The sequence below is a fragment of the Thunnus maccoyii genome, chromosome 17 (assembly GCF_910596095.1).
Source record: "Thunnus maccoyii chromosome 17, fThuMac1.1, whole genome shotgun sequence".
NCBI lineage: Eukaryota > Metazoa > Chordata > Actinopteri > Scombriformes > Scombridae > Thunnus > Thunnus maccoyii.
Genome location: NC_056549.1, coordinates 17,275,731 through 17,301,895, shown reverse-complemented (window position 1 = coordinate 17,301,895; position 26,165 = coordinate 17,275,731). Strand labels below are relative to the sequence as shown.

The window sequence follows — 26,165 nt, the reverse complement described above, 5'->3', positions numbered from 1 at the left end:
AGCAGAGCAGTCACCAATTTTTTTTTTTTTTTGTATAAGCAAGACATAATTAAAAAGTATACTTTAATAATGAAGAGGCTAACAACATCAGTGTTAGCCAACTTATTTATTTTGTGATAATAAAATAAAAATAATACTCACAAAGTAGCTATTCATACAAAAAAAAATTATACTGTTGATTATGAACAGTTCAGAACTGAATGCCTGAGTAATGCATTACTTGTTTTCCTTCAGTTTAAAGCACCACACAACTGTTTGATGTGAAAAAATACATGCTAGTGTACTACAACTGTTGTAGTTCATTCCTGTGTTTGGTCCAAACATCCCATGATCGCGTCTTGACTCTTGAAAATACAGTAATGTTGTGTTACTTCATATACAGTTGCTCATTTCCTTCAGTATGTCCAGCATCTAGATTTCATAATCTAAATATACATGTAGAAAGTGAGGATACTGACTTCCATGTACTTCACTATTGTACTCACTAACACACACACACACACACACACACACACACACACACACACACACACACACACACGCACACACACGCTTAAAGTTAAGCTAAGTGATGGCATCTTAAGCAAGATGGAATCAAGGATAATGTCAAACTGAGTGTTAAATTAAAATTATACATTCGTATAGTTTCACAGTGATAACCAAAAGTAGATGCCCTGAGATTTAAAATGACTGTTGAAAAAAAGATTAAAAGGTGACTTTAAAATGAAAAATAAGGCACCTCTTTGATATTAGAATAAAATATTCTATTATTTGGGTCATGACTCTACAATGTATGTTTAGAATAACATTGCATCCTTATGCTTTAATCCCATGATCTGCAGTTGATCATGATTCATGATTACTGGTACATTAACAGCAGATGGCTGTTGTATCACTAACATAGTCCCATTCACTTTCACTTTCCACACATTTATTTACAACTTGGGTCTGTTTTTTGTAGTTTTGGCCATCAGTCCTGTCAGTAATAAGAATGCTCTACTCACAAGTTAGGTGATTGCTGATATCTGTGAATAGAGCAACATCATAACAAAGATGTCTGAGGGTGCAAGAAACACAAGCTGTCTTTCAGTTGAGCCTCCAAATAAAGTGGTTTAGATTAATCGGCCATTACCTTTGATGAGTATAATGTGTAATAGCAATGATGGCCAAAACTACAAAAATAAGAAAAAAGACTCATAAACTGAAATGATACATCCTTCATATTTCCTTGGTCTTGGATACACAAGATATGTATCACACACGCGCACACACACTACACAATACACACATAGCACATGATTTTCCTGATAATCAAAATTCATGGACTGCTCTGATTGGACTATGTCTGTGACTGACCGTTACATTACTGAGATTTGAGTACGAGCAGAAAGGTTTCTGTAATGTCTCAAGACCCTTTGAGTACTAAACTGCTGGTCACTTTGCAGAACAAAATGTCAACAAGCACTTAATTTCAACTGGTTCTAATAAAAGTGTGTTCTTTTTTCTTTTCTTTTTTTTCAACAACCCAATAAATCAATGATGTCACTGTTTCAGGTTTTGGCAGCCATCATCTCCTCTCTTTTCCTTCCACTCTGTTTTTCCAAAGCTTCTCTCTGTGTGTCTGTCTCTGTCCAGCAGTGTACAGCTCAGGCACTATCCACATGTTGGTTCATCTCCAACCCATCCTCAGCGTCTTTATTGCCCAGGGCTGAGTTCCTCTTGCTCGGCTCGCGTCCCAGAGCTTCAGCTTCTTCCAAGGTGGTTGTTAGAGGCTTGCCCAGAGTCTCAGGCAACAGCAATGTCAGCACTCCGATAATAAATGCCAGGATTCCCACGATTAGCTACACAGGGGTCATGATTTAAAAAAATAAATAAAAAAAGGAAAGAATAAATTTGTTAAAATTTGTTTTGTTGCCAGGATACCTTTGTAAATAAACTATAATGAATGGGAACAGGGCACAAAGGTGGCTAAATGGCAAAGGTTTGCAACTTAAACATAAACAAAACATTTTAAAAAAAGATGTTCTGAGAGAGACAGCTGAAAGTAAACGTGTATGTATACCTGAGGTAGGTAGACCCAGACGTCAGCCAGGTATACACAGAAGGGAGCCACCACACTGCCAACACGGCACATCATACTGCCACTACCTACTGCCAGAGACCTGGAGGAGGAGCTTACACAGTCAGCTGAGCGCTATACTGTATGTCATGGCCATCACATTATAGAAGACAAAAATGAGCATCACCACCAACATATACAAGAGTTAATTACTTTAAATTCCCAGCAAAAAAAGCTAAATTATTTGAGGGTTGTTACGTTATGAAGTGTAGCATAACTTATCTACACATACAGAATGATAGAATTATAAAACATATAATTTTAATGACTCTCATGAGTCTTTCATCCTTGATTATTTTTTTCCTTAAACAGCAACTCAATGCTAGCAGCCTTACAGACTATGCTGTGCAGAATGTAAACAAAAATACATTTAGATTTTTTTTTTTTTTTTTGCTTTAAAGTTTATTAGGTAGTATTCTAGTTTTAACAAATAGGACTGCCCAAAATGTCAATATATTAAAAGAGTGGAGACCAAACTAAACATTTTCTTCTTTCAGATTAATTTAAGAAGCATGTTCAAACAAAAATGTCTTTAAAAAGACAAATCACAAGTAGATTCTAGTTCAGAGTCATGTACTCTATGTCCCAGGGAGCTTTACGTGATCTGATGCTCTTAACTCTTACCTGATGATTGTCGGGTAAAGCTCGCAGGTGTACAGGTAGATGAGACCAAAGGCGATGGCGATGGCAAACTTTCCTGTCATGCTGAGAGCGATGGCCAGCACCTTGATGTCCTGTAGAAAAGACAAGTGAGTTTGACAATGACAGACAAAACCTCCCATGGCAAAACTTGTGCTTTTAGAGCCTTTACCCAGTAAATGATATTACAAATGATATATATAAATGATTTTTTCATACTCAAAAACACAGACACTTGACCTTTGACCATCAGGCGCTTCATCAGACTATCATCAGACATTAATAGTCAAGCTTTAAACAAGAGCACACACTACCTTACAGTCCTCCATGGATGGGTGACCTAAAGTGCATGCTGACTTGATTCTATTTTACCAGATCTGCTGATAAGTGATCTAATAACTGAAGGAATGAATGCCCCCTCAGTGACTCTATTATTACTTTACTTAACTGTTATACATGGTGGCATGGGAACCATAAAACAGAACTGCTTCTCTTTACGTATCTATGCATGCGAACACTGCATGCGAGTGTCTGTGTGTGTGCATATATAGATGTGCATTAGTATTTCACTCACAGCATCTCATTATAACTGTCATGTCAAAAATAAGGTAATGTAATACAGTGAAGAGGCATCTCATTATTGTGGCTGGCTATTAGCTGGAAATTTAATTAATTATTAAGTAGGTCAAGTCTCAGATTAACTAGAATATAATACAACAATATGTAGGAAAATGAAGAGGGGTGGGTAAAAAGCTAACTATATTAGTGTCATGTGCTGGAGTACAGAACTTTAGTCATGTAAATAATATATTTTTTAATCCTTACAAACAAATATGTACAATAAGCTACTAATGTAGACTAATACAAAGTACTTTTACTTCAAGTTTACTCGAAGTCTAAAATATATATGTACAAGGAGGAGTCAAGCATTTAATTTTACTGTGTATTCAAGTGTTTTAAATGTGTATGTGAATATTTCATGAGTGTGTGGGAACAGTACAGTCAGAATGAAGAACTGCATCGTCTGTACTTGTAAAGAGAGCTGTGATATCAGGAGCTCCAGTGGCTCTCTAGCAAACACTTGGAGAACTATAACTCAGCCTGGCGTTATAACCGGGATACCAGGATAAAGATACACACAGCGAGAGAGAGGCTGTGTGAGGTGATCCCATCCTAATGATTTATTTTTAAACTGTTGGTCTGAATTCAACCATTTTTATTTTAGGCTCCACTAATGTTAAGTGACGTTAAGTTCTTTATTATTTTGTGTTCTTATTTCCAACTGTATTTCCAACTATGCTATGGAGCAATCATTGCTATGGTTTGTTTACATGGTATTTGCGGTGCAGACATTGTGTATGTAGTCACATGTGTATATAGGACACACATAGGGTTGTTTGTGTGGAAATAACTGGTTTCCCTGTCCTATGTGAGCTTGAACACTGGTAACCTCATTTCTACTGTGAGTGGTCAGTTGTGGTGGCAGAAGTGATTTTTTTTCATCTTGCACAGACGCCAAATTTGCCAGAAAAATACAGATTGGGGTAAGTAAAGTCACTGAAATAAGTATAAATGTTAGGCTTGAGAGAGCTATTACTCCATTATATATAACTCCATTACTAATAGAATACAGCACAGACGTATTCAAAAGCGCTCAGAGTAGATAAATAGGGAGACTGTTACTTTCTGAGACATTTATAACTGAATGAGGTCTTTAGCTGCTTAAGTTAAAAACACTGGCATTACAAATCTTCAAAAATATATGAAAAAACCTGCTTAACAAGTATGTATAGGAAGCTCAGGCCCAGAACAGAAGAGCACACTGTGCAAAGATCTATAGAAAGAACTACAGAATCTATAGAAAGTGTGTGACTAATGTCAAGTTTGCTGAACACTGACAGCATAAGAAGCTGAGTGACACACCCCTAACAGTGATGAATTAGAGGGCAAAGAGGTGTCAAACAAGAAGGAGCTTAGGTTAAAAAATAAACAGGGTAGAGTGAGGCAGGCAAGTTATAAATACAGGTGAGTTTTCTTATGACTTCAGCCTTGACAAGGCTTTGAATCAAAAGATCTTTAAGAGAAGTACATGCTGAACACACATACAGTATGTGCTGAATATAAGGAAAAGAATAGATACCCAGTAGCAAAACACATACTACAGTATACTGCAATACAATGTAACCAACCGGAAGGTGAAGAAGTTGAGAGAAGGAAGGAAGAGAGGATATGATAAGTTATCTTTCTCATTATACTGAAGTCTGTTTGTCCGTTAATCTGGTCTGATTGGGTGTCGAAAGTGTCCATTGTACATATTTTAAGCCCTGTCACTAAGAAACTGTCGCCAAAACAAGTTCACATATTCTATTCTGGTCATTAAAGGGATTCTGAACACTTCCATCCTCTGTGAAACTTATCTCTCATATGTATTAACATTACAGACTGTGGCATGTTTGCCAAGGGAAGATATATTTGTCTTTGTACGTAATTTACTAAAGAAAGTTGCAGACACTATGGTATGTGGGGCTGTGTCACGTCTGCAGATGTATTTTCATCAAGTTGTGTCTGAAGTTACTACAGTGACACAATCAGAGAGAGGAGAGAAGAACATGATGGATAGACTAATCTGTCTTTCTCCAAGTCGTTATTTTTCACCTTATGTTTGTTGACCTGCTCCGTTCAGAATGGCTTTCAATGTCAAAGGTCATGTTGACTCGGACATTAAGTACCAGCTGTTTGCCAATTCAACCATAGGCAGTACTAATTTGAGTCACAGCTCAGAACACACACACTAGGAAGTGCCAGTGTGTCATGTATCAGGGCTTAACAGTAACAGCAGTCCAGTGGCTCTGGGAAATGTCAGGACAATAAACTCAAGAGCTAATGGTCCAGACAGATTGTGCCAGTGCAGAAAATACTCAAAATAAAATAGACTATTTCTGTTTCTAGCTTGCCCCTTTCCCACAACTAACAGTCACAACTTGTTGACAGCGGTGTCACTGTGACAAGTGCGATGCTCCAATTGTGGTCAAAAATGCAAGTTATAGCACATAACAATGAGAGAAAGAGAAGCATTCCTGGAAAGATAACTTGCCTGTATTGATGATAACAGAATGATTTGTGTTGCATCTCACCAGTTCCTCTTAACTTTTTGTTTATAACAGAAGTTTTTGTAATGATTGAATAGATCGTGAACATGCATGCATCTAAGCATGTGAGAAAGGTGAACAACATGAGTAATAATACTCGGAAGAATGTCACTTTATATTTACATACACTGGGGACCACAATGATGAGCATACAAGCGATCCCGGCCAGGAGCAGAGCTGGGGCACAAGTCCTCTTCCTGCCGATCCGGTCCATTGCAAAACAACCAACCAGATAAGAGGGGAGCTCCACTGCACCTGGAAACAACCAATCACAGCAGCTCTCGGTCAGAGGTTATCGTGGCAGTGACACAGTGACACCATGACATTCTATCTAGGGGACCTAAATAACCTGCATCTGAAATGTTGGTGACGCTAAGCCTCCTAATGTGCTCCAACATATGTCTCCAAAGAAAAAAGCAGCCTTTTTTGTATGATCTGTGTTGATGTGTTTGATAAAGTGTAATTCACAGACATTATTAGTAGCAAAAATATTAGTTTATAGATATCATTTTATGAAATAACTATCTTACAATGTACACAGTTTGTGTATTGAGAATGAAGGTTAATACTGGGTTTTGCTTGAGAAAAGCCCATCCTGTCAATGAGCAGTACATTTCACTTAATCAGTTCTTGATTTGTTAAATAAACAATTTTTCGTACAGCTATTTTATTGATTTTCTGTAAAAACCGTCCTGTTTACCCTCTTTATTACCAGAAACAGAACAGTTGACAAAGCCAAAATGGAGAACAGCAAAGTATCTTACTGCTTTCTCAATGACATAATATTCCCCTAAGTAATATATTTCCCTCCAAGTAATATATGACCCTATATGACCATAGCACAAACGCAATCAGAATTGTTCACACTGTGATTCTCCAGGCAGCTTTAAATAGTACCCTGCTCAACTTGGTAACCAGGGTCGGACTAAGTTCATGGCTAAGATGCCTTTTTGTTTACATGGGAGGAGGCAGATATGTAAACAGGCAACCTGAAAAAACCTCCAGCCTCAGAGCACACACACTAAAACAGACCAACACGAAGAAACACATGGAAACAAACACACAGTCTGCATTTAAAAGTAGTGCGGCGGTTGTCAACAGTAATCCATCCACCAGTAAAACCTCAAGTATCTCTATATTTGGATGACCCAAGAAGGTTGTTATTGAATAATTGTGCAATATCATTACTACTATTTTCCTTGTTCTTTCTTGCACACTCATCAGCCAAACACTTACCAGCAAGGAAGAGGTTAATGTACTGATTTCCTCCTAGGTTGACTGAGCCCAAAGAAAAGACGTAATAGCCAAGGCTGCCGATGAACCAGATGGCCCACACTGTGCATGTGCGCCCCGCCATCCTCCAACTACCGAAAAGATCGAGGATGGATAGTTTCTTTTCAGACTGCAATGGCCGCTCCTCTGACTCCTTCTCCAGCAGAGCTCTGCTATTCTTGTCCTCTGGCTCCAGGAGATCCTCGGCCCTCATCCTGCACTCAAGGCCGTTGAAGCGGGCTATCGTGTCTAGTAGGGTTTGAGTTTCCTTGTAACGGCCCTTGGCCATCAGGTAAAAAGGCGTCTCGGGGAACTTCCAGCAGAAGAGCAAGAAGGGCGAGGTGCATATGGAGAGGATGATCTGGTAGATCCACCAGACCCGCACCAGGTAGCCAGTCAAAGCTACCACCATGATGCCAACTGCAAAGGCTGCGTGCACATGCATAGAAGTCCATGTGCGTACCTTGAGGCCAGTGAACTCGGTCACGTAGACAAACACCACCACCAGGTAGCCGCTGGACACCTGCCAAATGAAAGGAAGGAGGCAGGAGGAAAAGAGGAAGGAGGATTGTAAGATAGAATGAGGAAAAGGGTGAGGGCGAGGAGATGACAGAGGATAGGATTGAAGGAGAAGGGGAGATATAGAAAAAGGGTTAAAATGTTCTGTTGATAAATAGGCTTGAGAGAAAGAAACTGGACATTGTAATGGTCAATTGCAACAAAAATATGCTAAATACATATATAGGGATGTGACAATACAACTTTTTCTTGCCCAATACCAATTTCAGTACCTCATCACAGGGTTTCTACCAATACAGGTCCCCAATCTGAAACAAGTGCTCTCTTTTTCCCAAATTGGAAATCTGTATACCACAGTGCATGGAACTCATTGGGATCATTTTTAAGTAACTATACCCCCAAATTCTGTTAGCTCCCTCCCTCCCAGCATATTTAGAAAATGCAGCAGAGGACTGTGATTGTATGGGGGGGTAAGGCTGCATTCACACCAAATACAGAAATGCGGGAAAAATGGCAGTCATCCCGTTCATTTGAATGGGGGCAGTGTGTTTATGCTGCGGGAGTGCAGCCCAACATCATGCTGCAGTGGCCAATCACATAAGCTGGTGAAAGTAAAAGTTTCTGTGTGGTACCTTTGTTGTAGCTGAGTTAGCGGCTGTACTACCTGAGACTCTCCAGTGTATGTGTGTCTGTGGGGGAGTGTCAGTACGTAGCCGTCAGGGCGTTAACATTCTTTTTTTATATAAATTTCATGACATAGACAAGTCCCAACCGGTCGACTCTATGTCAGCATTGGCCTTACAAGGTTCAGGGCTGCTTTAAAACACTAGGTGGTGAGTTGAGCCATTTTCAACCAATGAAAAGCAGATTTTTATAAATTTGGTAAGAAATGTCAATATTAACACCAGCATTTATATGTTACATCACAGTACAGTCATATCATTTAGTTTACAGCTCAAAAAACATGTTTAAGTGTGCAGTACCTCTTTCAGTAAAGTAATATGAATATGAAACTCTGGATTTATAATAACATTGATAAAGTTGATTTGTAATGTGGTTTGGTCATGCCTGGCCAATACCCAGTCTGCATAATAATATCAATATCTGGCAAATCAGATTGGTGCATTCATATAACAAATTTTCAATAGACATACTTGTGATATAGAATTAAAAGTGAAGTGTCGAACTTCTTTAATGAGCACAGTGTCTGATTGTTAAGTATGCAGGGATTTTAAACAGCCAAATATTCAGCATGTTATCAAGATATCAAGTTTATATTGCTGAACAGCAGCGGCAACTATTCTGCTTTTGTCATACATGATAGTAAACTGAATATCTTTGGGATTTGGACTGCTGGTTGGACAAAAAAAGATGAAGATTGAAGATGTCAACTTGGACTGTGGAAAATTATAATGGCCATTTTCCAATATTTACTGACATTTTATCGACAAAGTGACTAATCAATTAATAATAAAAAAATAATTGGCAGTTTAATCAATAATGAAAATAATTGATAGTTGCAGTCCTAAATGGGATAATGCTAAATGCTAAAGTTTGCTGACAATAGCTAATATTAGCCACTATAAGCTACTGGTTATACCAGACCACTTTAGCTAAAAGGCTTTAGCAGAAAAACCTCTGAGCGTATTCAACTGAGCAACGATTTGTTTTATCACTTATGAATTCAATTTTTCATTTGTAAGAGGAAGAATATGTTAAATATGCAAACATATGTTACACGTTTAAGGCCCCTGGATTGCCTCCTGACCATTTTTCACACAAGCACATCTATGAGACACAGGAAGAGTACATCAGTAGTATGTTGATATATGACTTAAATATGTTTAATGTTTTTTTTTCCATGCCAGTTCCTTTTGAAAAAAGACATGTCTAAATCTCAGTGTGATAATCAGGCCGTAAATACCTGCTTGTCAGACTGAAACTACACTGTGTTAAGCGCGGCTGTTCAGACTGAGTCCACGCTGTCTGAGAGTCTGAGTCTATGTGAAAAACAACAGCTGTAGCTGAGGAGAAGTTGAGGGGGGAAGGGAGAAGACGGAGAGGGGTGGAACAGTAGACAGACTGTGTAAGCTCTTTCAGCACAACTTTTATAGCCACGCGGGTCTGTAACCGTAATGACTCCCTACCTTTGGCTTGTAAACATGTTCTTTTATGCACTTATTATGTGTTACTCTGTACACAGAAACAGAAATGTGCACACACATAAACATACAATGATACACTAATTGAACCGACCGACTTTTACCAGTACACAAGAGCTAATTTCGTTTGTAAGACGTAATCTGATGTTTACACTTTAGACATTAACCTAAACAGCATGAGCAAGAACATCAGCTCAACTCAGATGTAAATGTCATACACAGAGATCTATGTTTGACATGTTTCCCTTAACAACTCTTTAAACTTCAAATAATAGGCTTTTACTACATTATAAGACTGTTAGTATTTCATCTTTATCTTGGCTGTTTTTCAAGGTGGATATGTTGAAACAAACACTGCCTAAATATAACAACTTCTTCCTAGTAACGAAGAGGGAAGAAATGTCCAGTAAAGGTTCCACAGTTATAGTTTGTTATATTTTTTGCTTATTATATTTGTTATTATCCACAGCTGGTGCAAACATCTTGCTTTGGTTTGAGTGTTGGCTTGACTGTATGAGGTGGCTCCTAATATGTTCATGGAGAACATTAGCAATTGGCGGAAAGATTGTTTTGTAGAACATTTTGTGAACTGTTTTGAGCATCCAGAAATTACAAACACATAGTGGGCCTGAAGGAGTGTGTTTGTTTACAAGCTGGGAGTGGAAAGTAAGGCACAGGCATTAATAACAAAGATTAGTTTCCAAATGTCAGCATTCATAGATTGATATTAGTGTTTTAAATGGCAAATGGCAGTGGCAAATTACCTCTATCAGCTAAATTTCAAGTTTCGGAGTCTGCACTGAATTTCATATTACAGCAGAGCCAACAATGACACGTGAACACACAGATATACAACCAGGCTTTGTAGAAGTAGCTACACAAACATACAAGCACTGAACTCACCATGGCAAGGAGAAATCGGAGCACTACAAATAAATAGTAGTTTCCAGAGAACGCCACACATACCCCGAGACCAAACTGACAGAGGCTGGTGAGCATTAGGATCCTCACACGACCAACCCTGAAGGAGAGAGACACCCATGCAGGTAGAGGAGAGAAAAAGAGAGAGAAAGTAAAAGATAAAGAGGCAGAGGGACAGAGAGAAACACAGGTAAGCAATCTATGAAATAATGGATCATCTACAGTAATTGTAAAAGTGTACTGGGGGACTTGAAACAAGGTCTACAGGGCGCAATGCTGTAAGCAAGGTATGACTAGATCAACAGTATGATGTAGGTATTGAATATCGTATATTACATGTTTGGATACAATTGCACAGAAAAGTTAAATAAGTTCGAAAGCTAGCTTTACAATATGTTTACTGTGACATTAGAAAACCATTAAACATCAAATTTATGTGGATCTGGTTACAAGTTCAAGCCCAAACTGGTCAAATAATCATTCATTCTTCCTGCAGCATTGTGCAAGTTTGTGGACTGACACTTCTCTTCATGCCTTACAGATTTGCATCAATTTTTCCTGCACAACGTCTAATAGAAATTATCTGCGTTAACAGTATAATATAAGTATGTGATTGCTCTTTGCTTACATGGAGGAGATGCCACAACATCTTTTTGCCTGCTAAATATAACACATTAATGACTGACTTGACCTCACATTGACATCTAGACTTTGACAATACCCACCTCATAAAAGCACTTGGCCCTGGTGAATAAGAGCATGTATTAAAATTGTAAAAAGTAACATGAGGTGCAGAAAGGTGCTCATCCATAATAACCACTACCGTCAGCACTTAATCCTGACCTGCTGCATCTTAACTCTGTTAGTGTGATCTGTTACATGAGATGGTTGGGTAGACGTCAAAGCAAGTGTACCCTCAGCTCCAACTTTATCAGACTAAAGTCCTTCTCCTAAATGCTGACCACTTCAGCCTGGTCTGAACAGCCAACTGCTGTTTGGCCAGGTCATCTGATCTGTTCAAAGTGTGCCCAGACACCTATTATCCTCCTGCCACTCTCATCTTTTCTTCCTCCCTTTCTTTCTCTGAACTATCTTCCCTCTATCCCATCATCCACACCGATCTGGCCTCAACTCTTCCTGCCTCACTGTCACCCATCCTTCCTTATCAAGAATCTTATAATCAAGCTCATGAGGCAACTGTAGGTGTACACTCAGTCAGTGCTCATACGTCAGCCACTGAGCATGAAAGAGAAGAGTATCATGTTTCATGTTGATGCAGAAGTGCAGCCATGTCCTCTAAAGTTGCATGTACATGTTTACAGAATTATAAATACAGGATCTGTAAACCACATTCTGTAATACATTAATATGTGCTGTAGTCCCCATACACAAGTGAAAAGAACTTCCTTATATGGTGACACATCCTACAATTTACCTCCCCTCTCTAAACACCCACTCTGCATGAAAAGTACCCTCCCCTTCCTCCCCATCATGCATCCTCTGCTTACCTGTCAGCAATGTCCCCAAACACCAGCGCACCAATCAGCACCCCTAACATGAAGGTGGGCTGGCACAGCTTGGCCAGCCACTCTCTCTCACACACTAAATCCCAGTCGGTAACTATGCTTTGGTAGACTTCCGTGTGGTCATAAACAAAGTTCCCATTGCAGGCTGTCACTGTTTTGTTGCCATCAAAGTTGTATGTAAAGTCTTTTGGGTTGGTGCGCAGGGCGCACTGGCACCGGCTGAGCTCCCATTGTTGACCATCAGCCGTCCTCACCACCAAAGGCCCAGTCCCTGCTTTGAATATTGGCAGGATGTCATCCAGACTAGATCTTGTCAGGTTACCGTACAAGACATCGGTGATGTTGCCGGGCACACTGCACACAAAGTTTGGAGTCTCGACCAGGAAGACAGAGGCCAGGTAGTGGATCCCACAGGCTACGGACTGGAAGACTGCTGCAAAGTACAGACATGCCTGAAATCTGGACAGAAATAAAAAACATTAAACATATGCTGAAATAAGAACTGGAGAGGAGATGATAAGTGATTTGGAGGCAATCATGTTGGCCTCCCATTTAACAAGTAACTGCAAAACGAGTGGAGAGTGTTTTGACCAAGTGAAATAAATACATTCATTGTCGAGACATGTAAACAGCAGTAGTTTATTTAATCAGCCACATAAAATGTGTTTAAAACAAAAACTCAGTTGTTGTTGTCAGTGATATTTTGTTATGCAAGAGGAAAAAATTGCATGCAAAATATATGAAATGGACATTTGCTTTTGTGAGAAAATCTGATAAAGAAGTCAGCAGAATTCAACATTTTTATTGGCTAAAAAATAGCTGTGAAATCCACAGTAATTTAGTCAATTCCACAGACAAAAACCAATTTAGTCAGCTCTTGTGGCAGTTGTGCTTGTTGTACTATCTGCCTGTTTTTAAACATTTTATATTTACATTTATTTTGGCTTAAACACAAGCACCTCAGCAGTCATCTGTTTAGATCTGTTCTCATGTACTAACTCACACAAACAATGTTGTCTCTGTTGTGTAAGTTTCTTAGTTTTCACATAGAAAACAGTACTTTAAGGTAATACAATTGTTATCAATTTGGTGTTTGATTATTACTCATCAGGAGAACCTGAACCTGAGATCCTATGTGCGACCAAATGGATGCTGTTGATGGAGACCTGACTTCACTACCGCCTTGGCTGTCCTCTTCACATGTTACTATACATTCATAGTTGAATATAAGGAAGAAACAACAACATCGTTGGAGTCTGTTTAAAAGGTATTGCTCATCAACACTTTCAATCACATCTTATTTCCTTTACATTCTTTCTACTTGCATTTTCCCTGTGATTGCTAAGATTGCTATTAAGATGTCTGTAAAAGTTTGTTACAATAGGTAATTAAAATCTTGTTTGGTGTAACCTATTCTACAAAAGCTTATTTCTATGTTTGACAGTCTTAAAAACGTTTATTTTGATCATAGCTTGGTTATTACATGGGCAGTAATGGTGAAACATTTTTGTTTTTTTTATCGAAGCAGTGGATGCAATGCACTTTAATATGATTTTGGATCCAGCTCTGCTCTCTCTTGGCTGTGTGCCCTGAACTGATGACCGCCTTACATTACTTTTGCAGCAGTAAGATTACATTAATTCTAGGGTGAGTTTTTTCCTGTATGCTCATGCTAAAACCAACTGTAAATCAACATTTTAAAGCTTATATTTATCTTTTTCACCCCTGACGATATTTTATGAGGATTTGTTGAATTGTGGCTACAGATTTAAACAAGCTTCTTACATATTTAATGTTGTCTTTGTAATATTTTCTAATGTTTGTAATATATACACTTGAAAGTTGCAAGTGTAAGAAAGTTGCACATGGTCCCTGCTACTGTTATGGCTAGATGGGAGATGGTAGAATATTTTCAGAAATTATAAGAACTGGAAACTGAAAACATTCTTATTTACAGTGTTGGGTTGAGGCCCACACAGTCCAAACATTTCCTGCTGTTGCTACTTCACATTAAAAGTTTCTCACTGGTGTACTACTGTGTGGCTTTTATTATGAAGCATGTACAGGAAATGCAAAACTGTTTGGACTAATGGTTAGTAAATATTGGTCTACACAGCAAAATGTTTTGTGCTGTTTGGTCAGCAGATTAGTTTTAGATATTGCAAATGAGGATTGATAAAAGAGGAAAGAGCCACAGTGAGCTGGTAGATGAAGCTGCAGGCAACAAGCTCTTTTACTACAGTTTGTGTGAACCGGTGCACTTCTAATATGTCATTAAGGTAAACAACTTATTTTGTTCTCCTGTCCTGTCTGAGAGAAAACTATTTATACTGTGCATCACAGATATAATTGCAGCAGTTCACTATTCATACTATTCAGGGTGTGTATTTCTGTCATATGGAAGAAGGCCATTAGATTTCTGTAAACATGGTATACACAATCTCTGCACACAGGGAAAGATATTTACACATCTGTTCAACAGTTAACAATAAATAATTGGAATACTGTATCATTATTTTACTATTTCATTTTTACAGTTACGATTCCCATACATGCTTCTTTGATCAAGCTAGACTTAATTGTCTTGGCTTAAATTTCTTTGATTTTAAGTACAGTTTCTTTAACTTACATTTTACGGTTACAATATTGCCACTGTAAATAAAAACACAGTAAACTTACTGTGATTTATTTTACAGTATTTTAACTATGTTCGTCATTTTTCAAAAAAAAAAAACACAAAAAGGGAGCAAAACAGTTCCTCTAGCTGAAGACTCCCCCACCACTGAAGCATTGTAACGGTAATAGATAAAAAGTTTTATGCACAAATGATGATAACTGGGATTAGAACTCTTATTGTTTTCTTGGTGTTTGTTTTCAAAAACTGCATTCGTAACATGGAAGAAAAATAACTTACAGTAAGTGAAGTTAATATTCCAAAGCTGCCCAACTGGCTGTTCAATTGATACCACAAAAAAAAAAAAAAAAAAACCGAACTCATTCACACCACAAAGAATATAGCATATGCCACCTTCACAGATCTGGAAAACAAGCCTATCGCTCATAATACCTTTTGAAATGCCCAAGCTGGTCAAACAAGGCCTCTACGGTCATTTTCGGTGTTTGCGTCTCTCTCCCCGGCGGGCAGCGGATTGTGAGCGCTGCAACCCTGAATAATAATCTTCGGTTTCCACGGAGCGCAGCGAAGGTAGGAGGGGCGCGCACACACACACATACAGACACACACATACACACACACCCAGACACACTCATAGACACAGACTACCCCACCCCCGCGCCAACATAACTGATAGATATCATCAACAATATGAAAATAATGATAATAGTTTTGATTTGAAAAAATATACACATATACATATACACGCATTATTTATATATACATACATATATATATATAAATATATATACATATTAATAATAAAAAAAGAAAAAAGAAGATAAAAACTGTGTGTGTACATACAGTATGTCTGTGTGTGGTAATATGATGTGCTTTATAACAGTTTGCCGGGGAGGTGTGTGTGTGTGTGTGTGTGTCACTGTTCCTCAGAGTGTGGCAGGTAAAGACATACTCTGCTGTATTTGAATTTGGGGAAATATTTTGTTGGGACTGGCTAGAATTTTATGCATTCTGCTATAAAGTGCAGCTCTGTCTCAACTTGGTCTTCCTTGCACAACTTGGCAGAACCGCTCCTCCATGGGGAGCCATGATCTATTTTATTGTATCAGCCTGTCTGGATGGGCAGGCTGCCCTCACTGAGTCTGTACTTTGTCGAGGTATTTCTTTGCTTAGTGTCAGTCATAGTGGTCAGGTAATGTGCTGTCTTTTTAGGGCCAGATAACACTGCATTTTGATTGACTGTAATTGGTTTGTTCTCAGACTGATCCTGAGGTAGAACAGGGTTAGAAAGTGAACTAAGTGTCAGGACCAGCTGAGTGAGTTTTGCTCAGCTCGTGGCATTGCAGGGCTTTGTAGTGATAGGGGTGGGGGTCACTGTTTTTTAGATGAAACCAATATTTCATTGCTCTTTTTTGAATTTGATATTGCTGTCTCTCTCTCTCTTTTCTCGTTGATGTGAGAAATGAAATGAGTCAGGAAGGCGTCAGCAAAGCCTAACTGTATTTTTAACATTATCATATGAAGAGAAACGTCCTCCCTTCTTCTTAGTAATGTCTTCCCCCCCCCCCCTCATGGCAGGGTTATACAGCTCTTAAAAAGAAAAAAAAGAAAAATTCATGTTATCTTAAGTTTCTGTTCATTCTATCCTCTTTAGTGAATCATCATATATGCCTATTTGATCAAGCTAGACTTAATTGTTTTGGCTTAAATTTCTTCTTCTGACAGTAACTGTTTCCACCAGCCATGATAAATGAGCCCTTGATTGCATCACACATTCTCATACAATGAAGTAATCATGATAAGTGATTTCTCAGTGAAAGCCAGGTTATTATGATTAAATACAGAGCATTTAATGCAACTTTGGAGACGCCTGAAAGCCTTTTCTTAGGCCTCAAACACAGATTATTTGGATAAACTCTGACACGTAACTTAATCACAACCCTGTAAGGACTTCAATTTTTGCTTTACCATTGATGTGTACAGAATCAGTCTTGAAGCACGGCTGCTTGCTCTGTTGTAAATATATGGTCCTTAAGTAACATCCATCAATGTAACAGCTGGCCTCTGACATCATGGAGCACTATGTGCTCTGAGGTGTTACCCCTGTCAGGATCAACCTTTTGAAGGCCAACAAATATGTATGCCTGGTGTTTACAACTTAAGCACAGTGATAATGAGCTGCTGAGTTCATAAACATCACAAGGTCATGTTTAATATCTCAAAAACAACACGCTGCAGCCTAACTGACTTCCTGTCTATACTTTTTTTTCATTCAGCTACTAAGGCTGCAATTTTTCAATTTTTGCTAATTTGCCAATTATTTTCTCAATTAATCATTTACACCAGAAAATAGTGAGAAATGGTCAAAGTGACATCTTCAAATTGCTTATTTTGTCCAAAAATATTTCAGTTTACTGCAATTAGAGACAAGGAAAAGCAGCAAATCCTCACACTTGAGAAGGTGAAACCATGAAATGTTTGGTGTGACTTAAATGATTATTAGTTGACGGCAATTAATGTTCTGTTGATCATCTGGTCAATTAATCAACTAATCATTTCAGCTCTGCCTAAAACACAGAAACCTGACTGATATAAACATGAAATTATGGCCTGAGTTGTGCCTGTTTGTGTATGCGCATGTGTGTAACAGTACACGTTAGTCTTCAAGCCAGGGTGAATCAACCTTTTTTTGACCCTTGATGCCACATGAGTGTGTGCATTTGAATCCAAGTATTTCCTTTGTGGTTAGTTTTAATGAGCCACAGATGCAATTAAGTACTATGGTCTTCACCACATTGTTGGTATGGGATCCCTGCCTTCTCACTCTTCTATGTACCGCCAGAGATTATGCAAGACTTCCCAAAAGCTACAGGAGAATTCATGACACAGAAACCCTCTTGAACTTCAAGCCAACCTCCCAGTGCCCTTGTTTCTACAAGTGTTCCTATTGGATTCTGTGATTAATGATTGATACGTGGAGTAGGCTGTATTGACTTGTCTTGGCTGGATTCAGAAGGACTACCACTACAGACTGTGACAGTGTTTGCTTTTGCCATCGCACTGACTCACCATCTGCTCCATTTCGTCAGATGGGAAATAATCAAACAGCAGAGGCATAATTGAACTAGGTCATTCATGCAGACTGACAGTGGCAATTTATAAATGTAACCTCAAAGTGAACAGCAGGTCAGCTTCAACATTTGAACATCAGCCAATAATTTACATATTTTCTAATGAGACTCTGGCTTGAATACCATAAATAAACACAAGAAACGTATCAGGTCGTTTTAAAACATACAACAATATTGATTTATGGCGCAAACAGATGTTGCCATTAATCAAACAGTGCAAGTGGAGTTGATGTCTTACACATGTATGCAAGGCTGGGGTGTTAGAGGCTACAAACTGCAATTGTGCTACTACTGTAATCTGAAAACCTCAAATACACAAAGTCACAAGTAAGTCATTGATTCAGTAACTCAAGATTGAATTAGGGTTTGGTTCTGAAGCTCTAAAATAAATCTGCTCAAGCTTCTTTCTTCCACACCATACACTACTGTGTATACATAATATATAGGCTACCAGAGAACTAAATCCAGTGCGTTTAGTCGACAGCTGCTTGATGACCCCTGGAGTTTGATTCATTTGTCGAAGGGCTGTGTTTTTCTGTTGACTGCTTACTGTGAGAAAGCTGATAAAACTATGTGTCAAGTGGTCATCATGGATGACAAAGCTGCTTATCCTTGTTGAGAGGCGAACGCTTGTTTTTGGACATGTCCTGTTCTGCTCTGTGGTTTGTTGAGGGTGTGGAGAGGAAAGACGCCTGAGGAGATTTGTTTTACAGCCTCCGAACCCAAACTCTAATTCAGTCTGAAGTTCGTAGATTCTTGGGTTTTGGGTTTATTCTGGATTTGAGTTAGATGCATATGTGTGCATATCTCTTTTGTTCAGACCTTGTGAACTTTGTGTGTGCGTGTGTGTGCGTGTGTAGTATTTTGGGCCCCAGCCGAAAGCAAACACACGCTAACCTTCACCTGCTCCTGTCACAACTGGCTATTTCCCACCGATAGGTTTGTCCAAGTCTCAGTGTATCTCCCGCCAGGAAAAAAAAGCCTTTATTCTACTGAGCAGACTAACCCATTTCAGTCCAGTTTAGTCTAGTTTTTCGTTGTGTGTTTTGAAACCTACTTTATCAGAGGAGCTGATGTTTGTTTACAGTACCTGCAAGTACCCTGCACACTTTATCTTGGGGTTTCTAAACCTAAAAAGAGACTGTGTAATCTGTGAACTCAACCTCACATCTTTTTATAGTCTATATAATCACTCATGTGCACACATTTTGTGCAAGCCACTGCTGGGTTTACACTTTTCTTCTTGTAGCTGAGGTGTTCATTCTTGTCACCCTAGTCTGACACCATTTTTCCCTCTTTATTCCCAGGAAGCTCAGGCTATAACACTTTTTTTTTTCCTACTGAGTATGAACGACAACAGATCTATCTACTGGCTATAAATACTACTCAAAAATCCAAATTTCTGACACAATCTGTGTTAAGTTTGAGTTGTATAATTGGTTGGATGACTAATTTGAGCCATATTATATCATGGTTAAGATTTTTCTGCCAATATGATCAATGTTTTCCATCATCGCTATCACACTTCCAAGCATAAATGGTATTCAGTCAATCTATGGAGTCAATGGTAGGCCTCTGTGTGGCCTCTGTTTGACCTATGCTGACATCTGTGCATTGCTAAATAAGAAGAAGCCAATGGATCAAGTTTACATGACCTCTGCTCTCTGGACCCTATTTTGGCATGCAGGAGAGGAGAGGAGAGCAGAGGAGAGGAGAGAGGCTCACACGAACGCATTCCATGTGGCTACAGATTTCGGCCAAATCATTGCAATATGTGAAACGCCGTCTACAGAGGGAGAAAAAAAAATCTTCCATCTGAAAAAAGCCACAACAGAGAGCCTGTTTTTGAACTGTTTCATGTATGATGTGTCGGTTTTTCAAAGGGAAAGCTGAATTGCTCTTGTGTGCTGCCAAACACGATCATGTATACTCCCTATAGCACAATTACACAAACAGCTTGAGGTTTGAAATATTTCCACATGTGTTGTTTGTCTGCTATATATGATCATTTCTCTATCTACTGTCAGTGGTACTGGGTTCATTCTTTCCTCATTTTTCCATTGCTTGCTTTACCAATACTACCAGACTCATACTAAATTGTAATCCAATCAATATGGAGGTTATAAGTTTTCATAACTCACCACTGGGTGGCAGTAGAGATTGTTGTTGGCATATTTCTTCCCAGACGTTACTGATGTAGATTAGATTGATTCTTTGTAATTGTTTAAACTAAAGTAGTTCAGTTTTTAATCCCAGAAAAGTAAAGTACATGCAGGATCAAATGCTCTTAAAAAATTACTAAGTTTTCTGAAGCTTGTTACTTAAAAACGGAAAATTCTGCAAATCTGGCACATGTCAAGCAGGTAAATAAAATAATAAAGAAATCTAAAAAATGTCTCGACTTGCCAGGTTTTGTTTTGTCCCAAGCTTTATCTCATAACTGTTTATAATTCCCATTGTGATAAGATTTACCAACAATAGTAATGTATAAATCACAAACCAACCTTTCAACCAGACTGTGACTGAGAATTAGCTTGATTGACTGATGGATTGATTAATAGAGCAATTAACTACTGAACATGTTGCCACAATAAATCCATTATAGCCAAACACACCAGTCTTATTCAGTTCTTTAACCTCATTATGGCTGCATTTACCACCATATTGTTCATTTTAGTGCCTATACAACATTGTGTATTCTAGACCTGACACATACTTCTTGTATGCATGAAAACAAAGCACAGCTAATATGTAAAACCTTCCATATCTCCCTCCACCAAAATGTTACCCTCACGAATTCTTGTTCTACATCGGAAACAAATTAATTGTGAAATTAATCTGAAAATACTACGTGAGCATCAGAAAGAGGTGAGTTGCAATTTTGCTTGAAAGTCAGAACCATGAACAGCTCACAGTGGGAATTTGAAGGATGCTTATTTACAATCTGAAGGGGGCAGTAAAGAGCTACATATAAACCCATATACAAGTTTGTCATAGGTTCTGAACAGCATAGAGAAAGCAGCTTTATCGTTATCCTCCACTTTCTTTGTTCTAGCTCTGTCAGGATGCTCTGTGAAGCCAGGAAAATCCTAATTTCCATCCCACGAGCTGTGCTTTTCTCTATCCAAAAATAATACGCTTTGGCAGTCCTGATAAATGATGTGTGTTCTCTCCTTTGTTCTAAAATATCAATAACATATTTAATAAATAGGAGCACTAGGAGGGGGCTCTGATTATTTATTTGTTTATAAATAACAGCAGATTTAGCGGTCTTTGGAGGAAAATCAATGACAAAGTTAATGAAGTGACTTTAGAGGAGAATGTGGCCAGAATTGGCTTACAAATTAATTGCCAGGGAAATTAAGGAACAGAAGTTAGTTTCAGCAAGTTGCCAGAGATTTTAAGACCTGACTGAAATAAATTAAGGGAAGGAGTCCGTACTAGACCTAAGCTGAGAGTAATGATTTGATTTCTTAGGTATTGTAGGTGAGATCTGCTTCCAAAATCAATGAAACCATGATTGAATCTATCTAAACAATCCTTGCAATAAAACATCTGTGTGACAAATCATCACATTTTTATCAAAAGTTGTCCTGTGTGTCCTCAAAAAAAATATCTCACATGCCCTTTAATTTGTGGAGACCTTTACACTCTTAAAAATATCATTTTCATACATTTTGCAGCAAAACAAATTGCTTGATTTAAGCATGAATGCAAGTTGATCCATTCTGCAAATCCAGGCTGTGCAGTCGTGCTTTGTGAGAGAGCCAACTCAACAGATGCTGAGAGAGACCTGCATGGGCCCGTGGTGGAGCAACATGCCCTGCCCAAGTCTAGAGTTACACAGTAACCCGAGATTCAGCGGGGCGGGAGAGGCAACCCAAGGGAGGGAGCAGAGCAACATGGGGGTGTGTGTGTGTGTGATGTGAGCCAGATAGAAAGAAATAGAAAGCAAATTAAAGGGGCGTGTGTGTTTGGGGAAAGGGAGACTTGAGAGTGTGAGGAGGCAGTTCCCAAACTTTTCAAAGAGAGCGGCACACATTGTACTTGTGAATCTGTTTGCAGAGCACACACACACACACATATATACACACACTGACATGCACACAGTCATTCAGAGCAAGATGCACGCACACATGTGTGTGTTGGTTCATGAGCAGAGGTGTTCTTGACATGTCCCTGTTACATTAACTTACCTCTCTTAAGCTAATGGTGGACTTTGGACCTGCAGCAAAGGGGACGCTGGACGAGAAGAGAAGAAAAGAGAAGAGAAGAGAAGAGAAGACAAGAGAAGAGAAGAGAAGAGAGGAAAATTCTTGGAAGGACAGGAAGAATGGGATAGAAAAAAGCAATGAGCAGGCTAAACTGTCCATTTGAGGAGATGGACTGAAGAAACCAAAGGAACAGAAAGGACATAATAATGAACTGCAGGCAGCTGTGGATGGACATGTGCAGAGAGCGACTCACCCAGGGACTGCTGTTGCGTTTGGGCATTCTGCTCACTGCTGTGTGTGTGAGCATTCATGTTTACCTGGAGGCAGGTTGGCGGGGCACACCTGCACCCCTGGCTGTGGGACATCCCATCCGCTCTTGTCACAACTGTGGCCAACAAAGCAGAAGCAAACGGGTCTCTGCAGAGCCAGGGGCACAGGGAAGGAGCATTAAAAGGAGAATCTCCTATGTTCGCATGCTGAAGAAGGACAGCCCAGCTGAGAAGAGAGATGGAGACAAAGAGGACCCCTCACTACCGTGCTGCCCACCTCTACTCTCGCAAAAAAAGGTATGTTTCACTTTAATATCCTATCAACTTCTGAGTTCTTAATTGTTGCGATTAAGATTCTTGTTAGGTTATCTGATGCTAAATCAGTGCTGTGGGAGACAGAGCGGCTCAGTAAAGAGCTTTCCCTCCATCTCTGTGAGTCACTGGGTTAAAGCTCAGTAATCCCAGGAGGGTGATGAAGGAAGAGCAGAGTGCAGAATCAGTGCATGTTCAATGAGTGCCTCTGAAATGCTTTGAAGTTGAAAAAGAGAGTTTGTCGCCAGGGTTTCTGATGAGACAAAGCTGCATTTTTTTTTTTTTTTTTTTGATAGATGCATACAGTTTAAACAGGTGCAGATTTAACACAAACTACAAACACACACACACTCCCCTCTTGCTGTCTGTGCATCAGTGCAAATCTATAGAGTCAGCTATAACAAAGGACCATTCAGACACACACCCACCCACATACATGCCCACATGATCCAGGGCTTGAACCTTGACCTGTGAAGGGTGTGTTAAAGAACCCGCTTAACAAAACTCCCACTTCCCTCTTTTTCTCTGTCTCTTTATGCCTTTTATTTTTTTTCCCCCTTTGACACATCCCTGCTCTTTGCTCTTGCCTTTATTTTGTCATTCGATCTCTCCATCTATCCATCTCCCTTTTGTTCCCTTCCACTGCCCTTTTTCCTCAACCCTCCCACCACCATAACATACACACATACTCAAAAACACACACACCAAATGCACCTTTCTCTATTCCTGCCTTCCTCTCTTTCCCAGCCTCCTGTTTTCTTCCTCTCTATTGTATTTCCTCTTTTTGTCTCCTTAGGATGAAAAAAAAATGCTCGTTCGCTTTTGTCTTTGAATCTTTAATGACTTAAACCAACGAGAGACCAAGAAGCAACAGTGCTGAGTTTTAAATGCCATGAATATCACTGCAGGGCTATTATGCCACACTGAGAGATGGGCATTTGTGCACCATCAATATTACAAACCACCATATGCTCACTTTCCCAGCCTCTTAACTCAAAATTTGTCATATAAGATGCCCTGGAGGGGCCCTGATGAAATTTCTGTGTCATGTGCTGCTGTCGTTTAGTTCTCTCTCTCTCTCTCTCTCTCTCTCCTTCATTCTTTCTTTCTACACTTCTTCTCGCTTTTCCTCCATTAAGGCTCTCATCTCAAAGATCACTGTTGCTCTTTTGCTCTGTCATGTTAACTTGTCCTGTTCTTCACGCTCTCATCCATCCTTTTGCTTTTTCATCCCTCTCTGTCTGTCTCAATTTTAAACTTCAGACTCGTCTCCCACTTCTAACCCATATTTCTCTCAGTTTTTCTGCCTTCTTTTAACTTCTCTTTCCCTCTCTCTCTTTCCTGCTCTCTCTCCGGCTCCCTGCGTTCTCCTCTTGGCACATACTCATGCATAGCAGATGAAATAATGGGCTGGAAAAGCAGGACTATTGCTCTGCAAGGAAGATGACAAGAACGCCTCCAGTGACCTTGATGAATAGCAATGGATGGATGGATTATGAAAGAGAACATCCATAAAGAAGTTCAGTTATCAGTCAGCAAGATAAAAAAAAAATGGCTTCATAGCCAATGGCCTGCACAGGCTGGGGGACATTAGCTTTAAAAGCTCATTTCCGGGGAAACTTGTTATAGTGTATATATTTCAATAAAAGTGCTCATTCATTTCAGAATTTCTGGATTCTATCAGCTGGTTTTTGTTAAGAATTACAGGGGTGTGCCCGAATACAACGGTGTGCTGTCTCTGTGTTATGGGTGTATAAATAGGTAGAGGTCTATCTGCAATGAGGTGATGAGTAAAGTTTTAGACTCCAGTTTGAGACCCGTGTGGGGACCTCCTTCATACGGTAGTTTATTCATGAACATTTATTGTAACACTTTAATTTTTTAAAATTAAAATCCTAATAAAAACAAAAACAGGACTTGTAAGCCTCTTTCCACTTTTATTCAAATGCAAATACAAATAATTTTGCTGCCTCAACAAATACAGATACAAATACAAATACTAGGCCCTCTGCACATCCCTTTTTTTTATTCACTGAGCTACAGGCCAAACGTGATCATACAATTAATGGTGTGAAAACTAGATGCAAGTCAATTTTTGAAATTGTCTGTAATTATCACCTACAGTATCTTACAGTATTGGTATTTCTTCTACCTTGCCGTGAGGTCTGGCATGTTAGCTGTAGCTTTTAGATGTTGGGCTGTTTCTGCTGTCACCAGAGCTAGAGTAAGCTTGATGTTCCTACGGAAATAAACAGAAACTGTTAGCTGCACCTCACTTTCATCTCTTTATGAGCTGCTGTGAATCTGAGTCAAACCAGCGAAATGCTTTGTAACCGTCAGGTCTACGTTTACAGCAAACAGATATTTGTGCAAATGCTGCCACACTGTCACCTTCCCAAGAGTCAATTCTTCTTTCATTCATCTACATCTGTTTAGATTGTGAGCATGAATGATGAGGTAAGGATTGTCCTCAGTAGGTTCAGTAAAGGTGAAAATTTTAACACACCTGCATTTATAGACAAATATTTATAAAATAGAACAACTTAACCCCTAATTAGATCATTAATTAAATGTACACAAGGATGGATATTTTAAATCATAATCCCTTAATGGTGAACAAAAAAATATGATCAATGTACTGTAAATACCACAACTGTATTTCACATGACACAAGTATGCCATGTTGTTCAGCAGCTTGTCCATGGCTCTGGGGAAAAAGCTGTTTCTCAGCCTTTTGGTCCATGTGTGTATGGTTCTGAGCCTGCCTGAGGGAAGGGTGGTAAACAGGGGGTGCCTGGGGTGTGAGGGGTCTCTCATGATGTTAGAGGCCTGTTTGTAAAGACGGCTCAAGTGGATGTCTCTCAGGTTTGATAGTGGGGAGCTGACTGCTCACTAAGCAGTTTTGACTATCCACTGCAGTTCTTTCCTGTCTGTACCAGACTGTACAGCAGTATATCAGGATGCTCTTAATTGTGCAGCAGTAGAAGTTGATTAGCAGTTTTTGGGAGAGTCTTTTTTCTGAGGACCTCAGGGTCTTCAGGGTCCTCAGAAAAAAGAGGTGCTGCAGGGCCTTCTTGACCAGGTGGGAGGTGTTCAGGCTCCAGGTCAGGTCCTCAGATATTTTGACTCCCAGGAACTTGAAACTAGCAACCCGCTCAACCTCCTCCCCACAGTCCAGTGTGGTGTGTTTTTCTTGTTTTTTCTGAAGTCAATGATGATTTCCTTAGTATTTTTATGTTGAGGGTCAGGTTGTTATCCTAGGCTGCTTCATTATAATTGGATATCAGACCCACTATA

The 26,165-nt window shown here is 39.2% G+C and overlaps 2 protein-coding genes across 4 annotated transcripts in view; one reads left to right on the top strand and one right to left on the bottom strand.

Moving 5' to 3' along the window:
* Positions 1-102: 102 nt before the first annotated feature.
* slc22a16 (solute carrier family 22 member 16) lies at positions 103-15,586 on the bottom strand. Its single transcript, XM_042391503.1, has 8 exons — positions 15,375-15,586; positions 12,290-12,766; positions 10,764-10,881; positions 7,144-7,702; positions 6,035-6,162; positions 2,744-2,853; positions 2,063-2,162; positions 103-1,841 (listed from the first exon to the last, which is right to left on the bottom strand). Exons 1-8 carry the CDS (start codon positions 15,575-15,577, stop codon positions 1,647-1,649), a joined length of 1,890 nt encoding a protein of 629 aa, XP_042247437.1. The 5' UTR covers positions 15,578-15,586; the 3' UTR covers positions 103-1,646.
* The window catches only part of mettl24 (methyltransferase like 24), a 42,840-nt gene continuing 32,107 nt past the window's right edge, over positions 15,433-26,165 (top strand). Inside the window, exons 1-2 of one of the 3 annotated variants that reach the window (XM_042391505.1) lie at positions 15,433-15,512; positions 22,305-22,853. In XM_042391505.1, coding sequence (XP_042247439.1) covers positions 22,494-22,853 — 360 coding nt within the window. In that variant the 5' untranslated portion in view covers positions 15,433-15,512; positions 22,305-22,493. Of the gene's footprint in view, positions 15,513-22,112; positions 22,854-26,165 lie in introns of those variants that run through there. The other 2 variants (XM_042391504.1, XM_042391506.1) reach the window with 2 other exon arrangements.

Excerpts from the sequence above, each read along its gene's own strand:
- slc22a16 (XM_042391503.1), bottom strand. The coding sequence starts at position 15,577 with ATGAGTGTGTCTGGGTGTGTGTGTATGTGTGTGTCTGTATGTGTGTGT. Across the intron at positions 7,703-10,763 it reads TCCGATTTCTCCTTGCCATG|GTGTCCAGCGGCTACCTGGT; the intron begins GTGAGTTCAGTG and ends TTCATTTGGCAG. Across the intron at positions 2,163-2,743 it reads CTTTACCCGACAATCATCAG|GTCTCTGGCAGTAGGTAGTG; the intron begins GTAAGAGTTAAG and ends CTCCTCCTCCAG.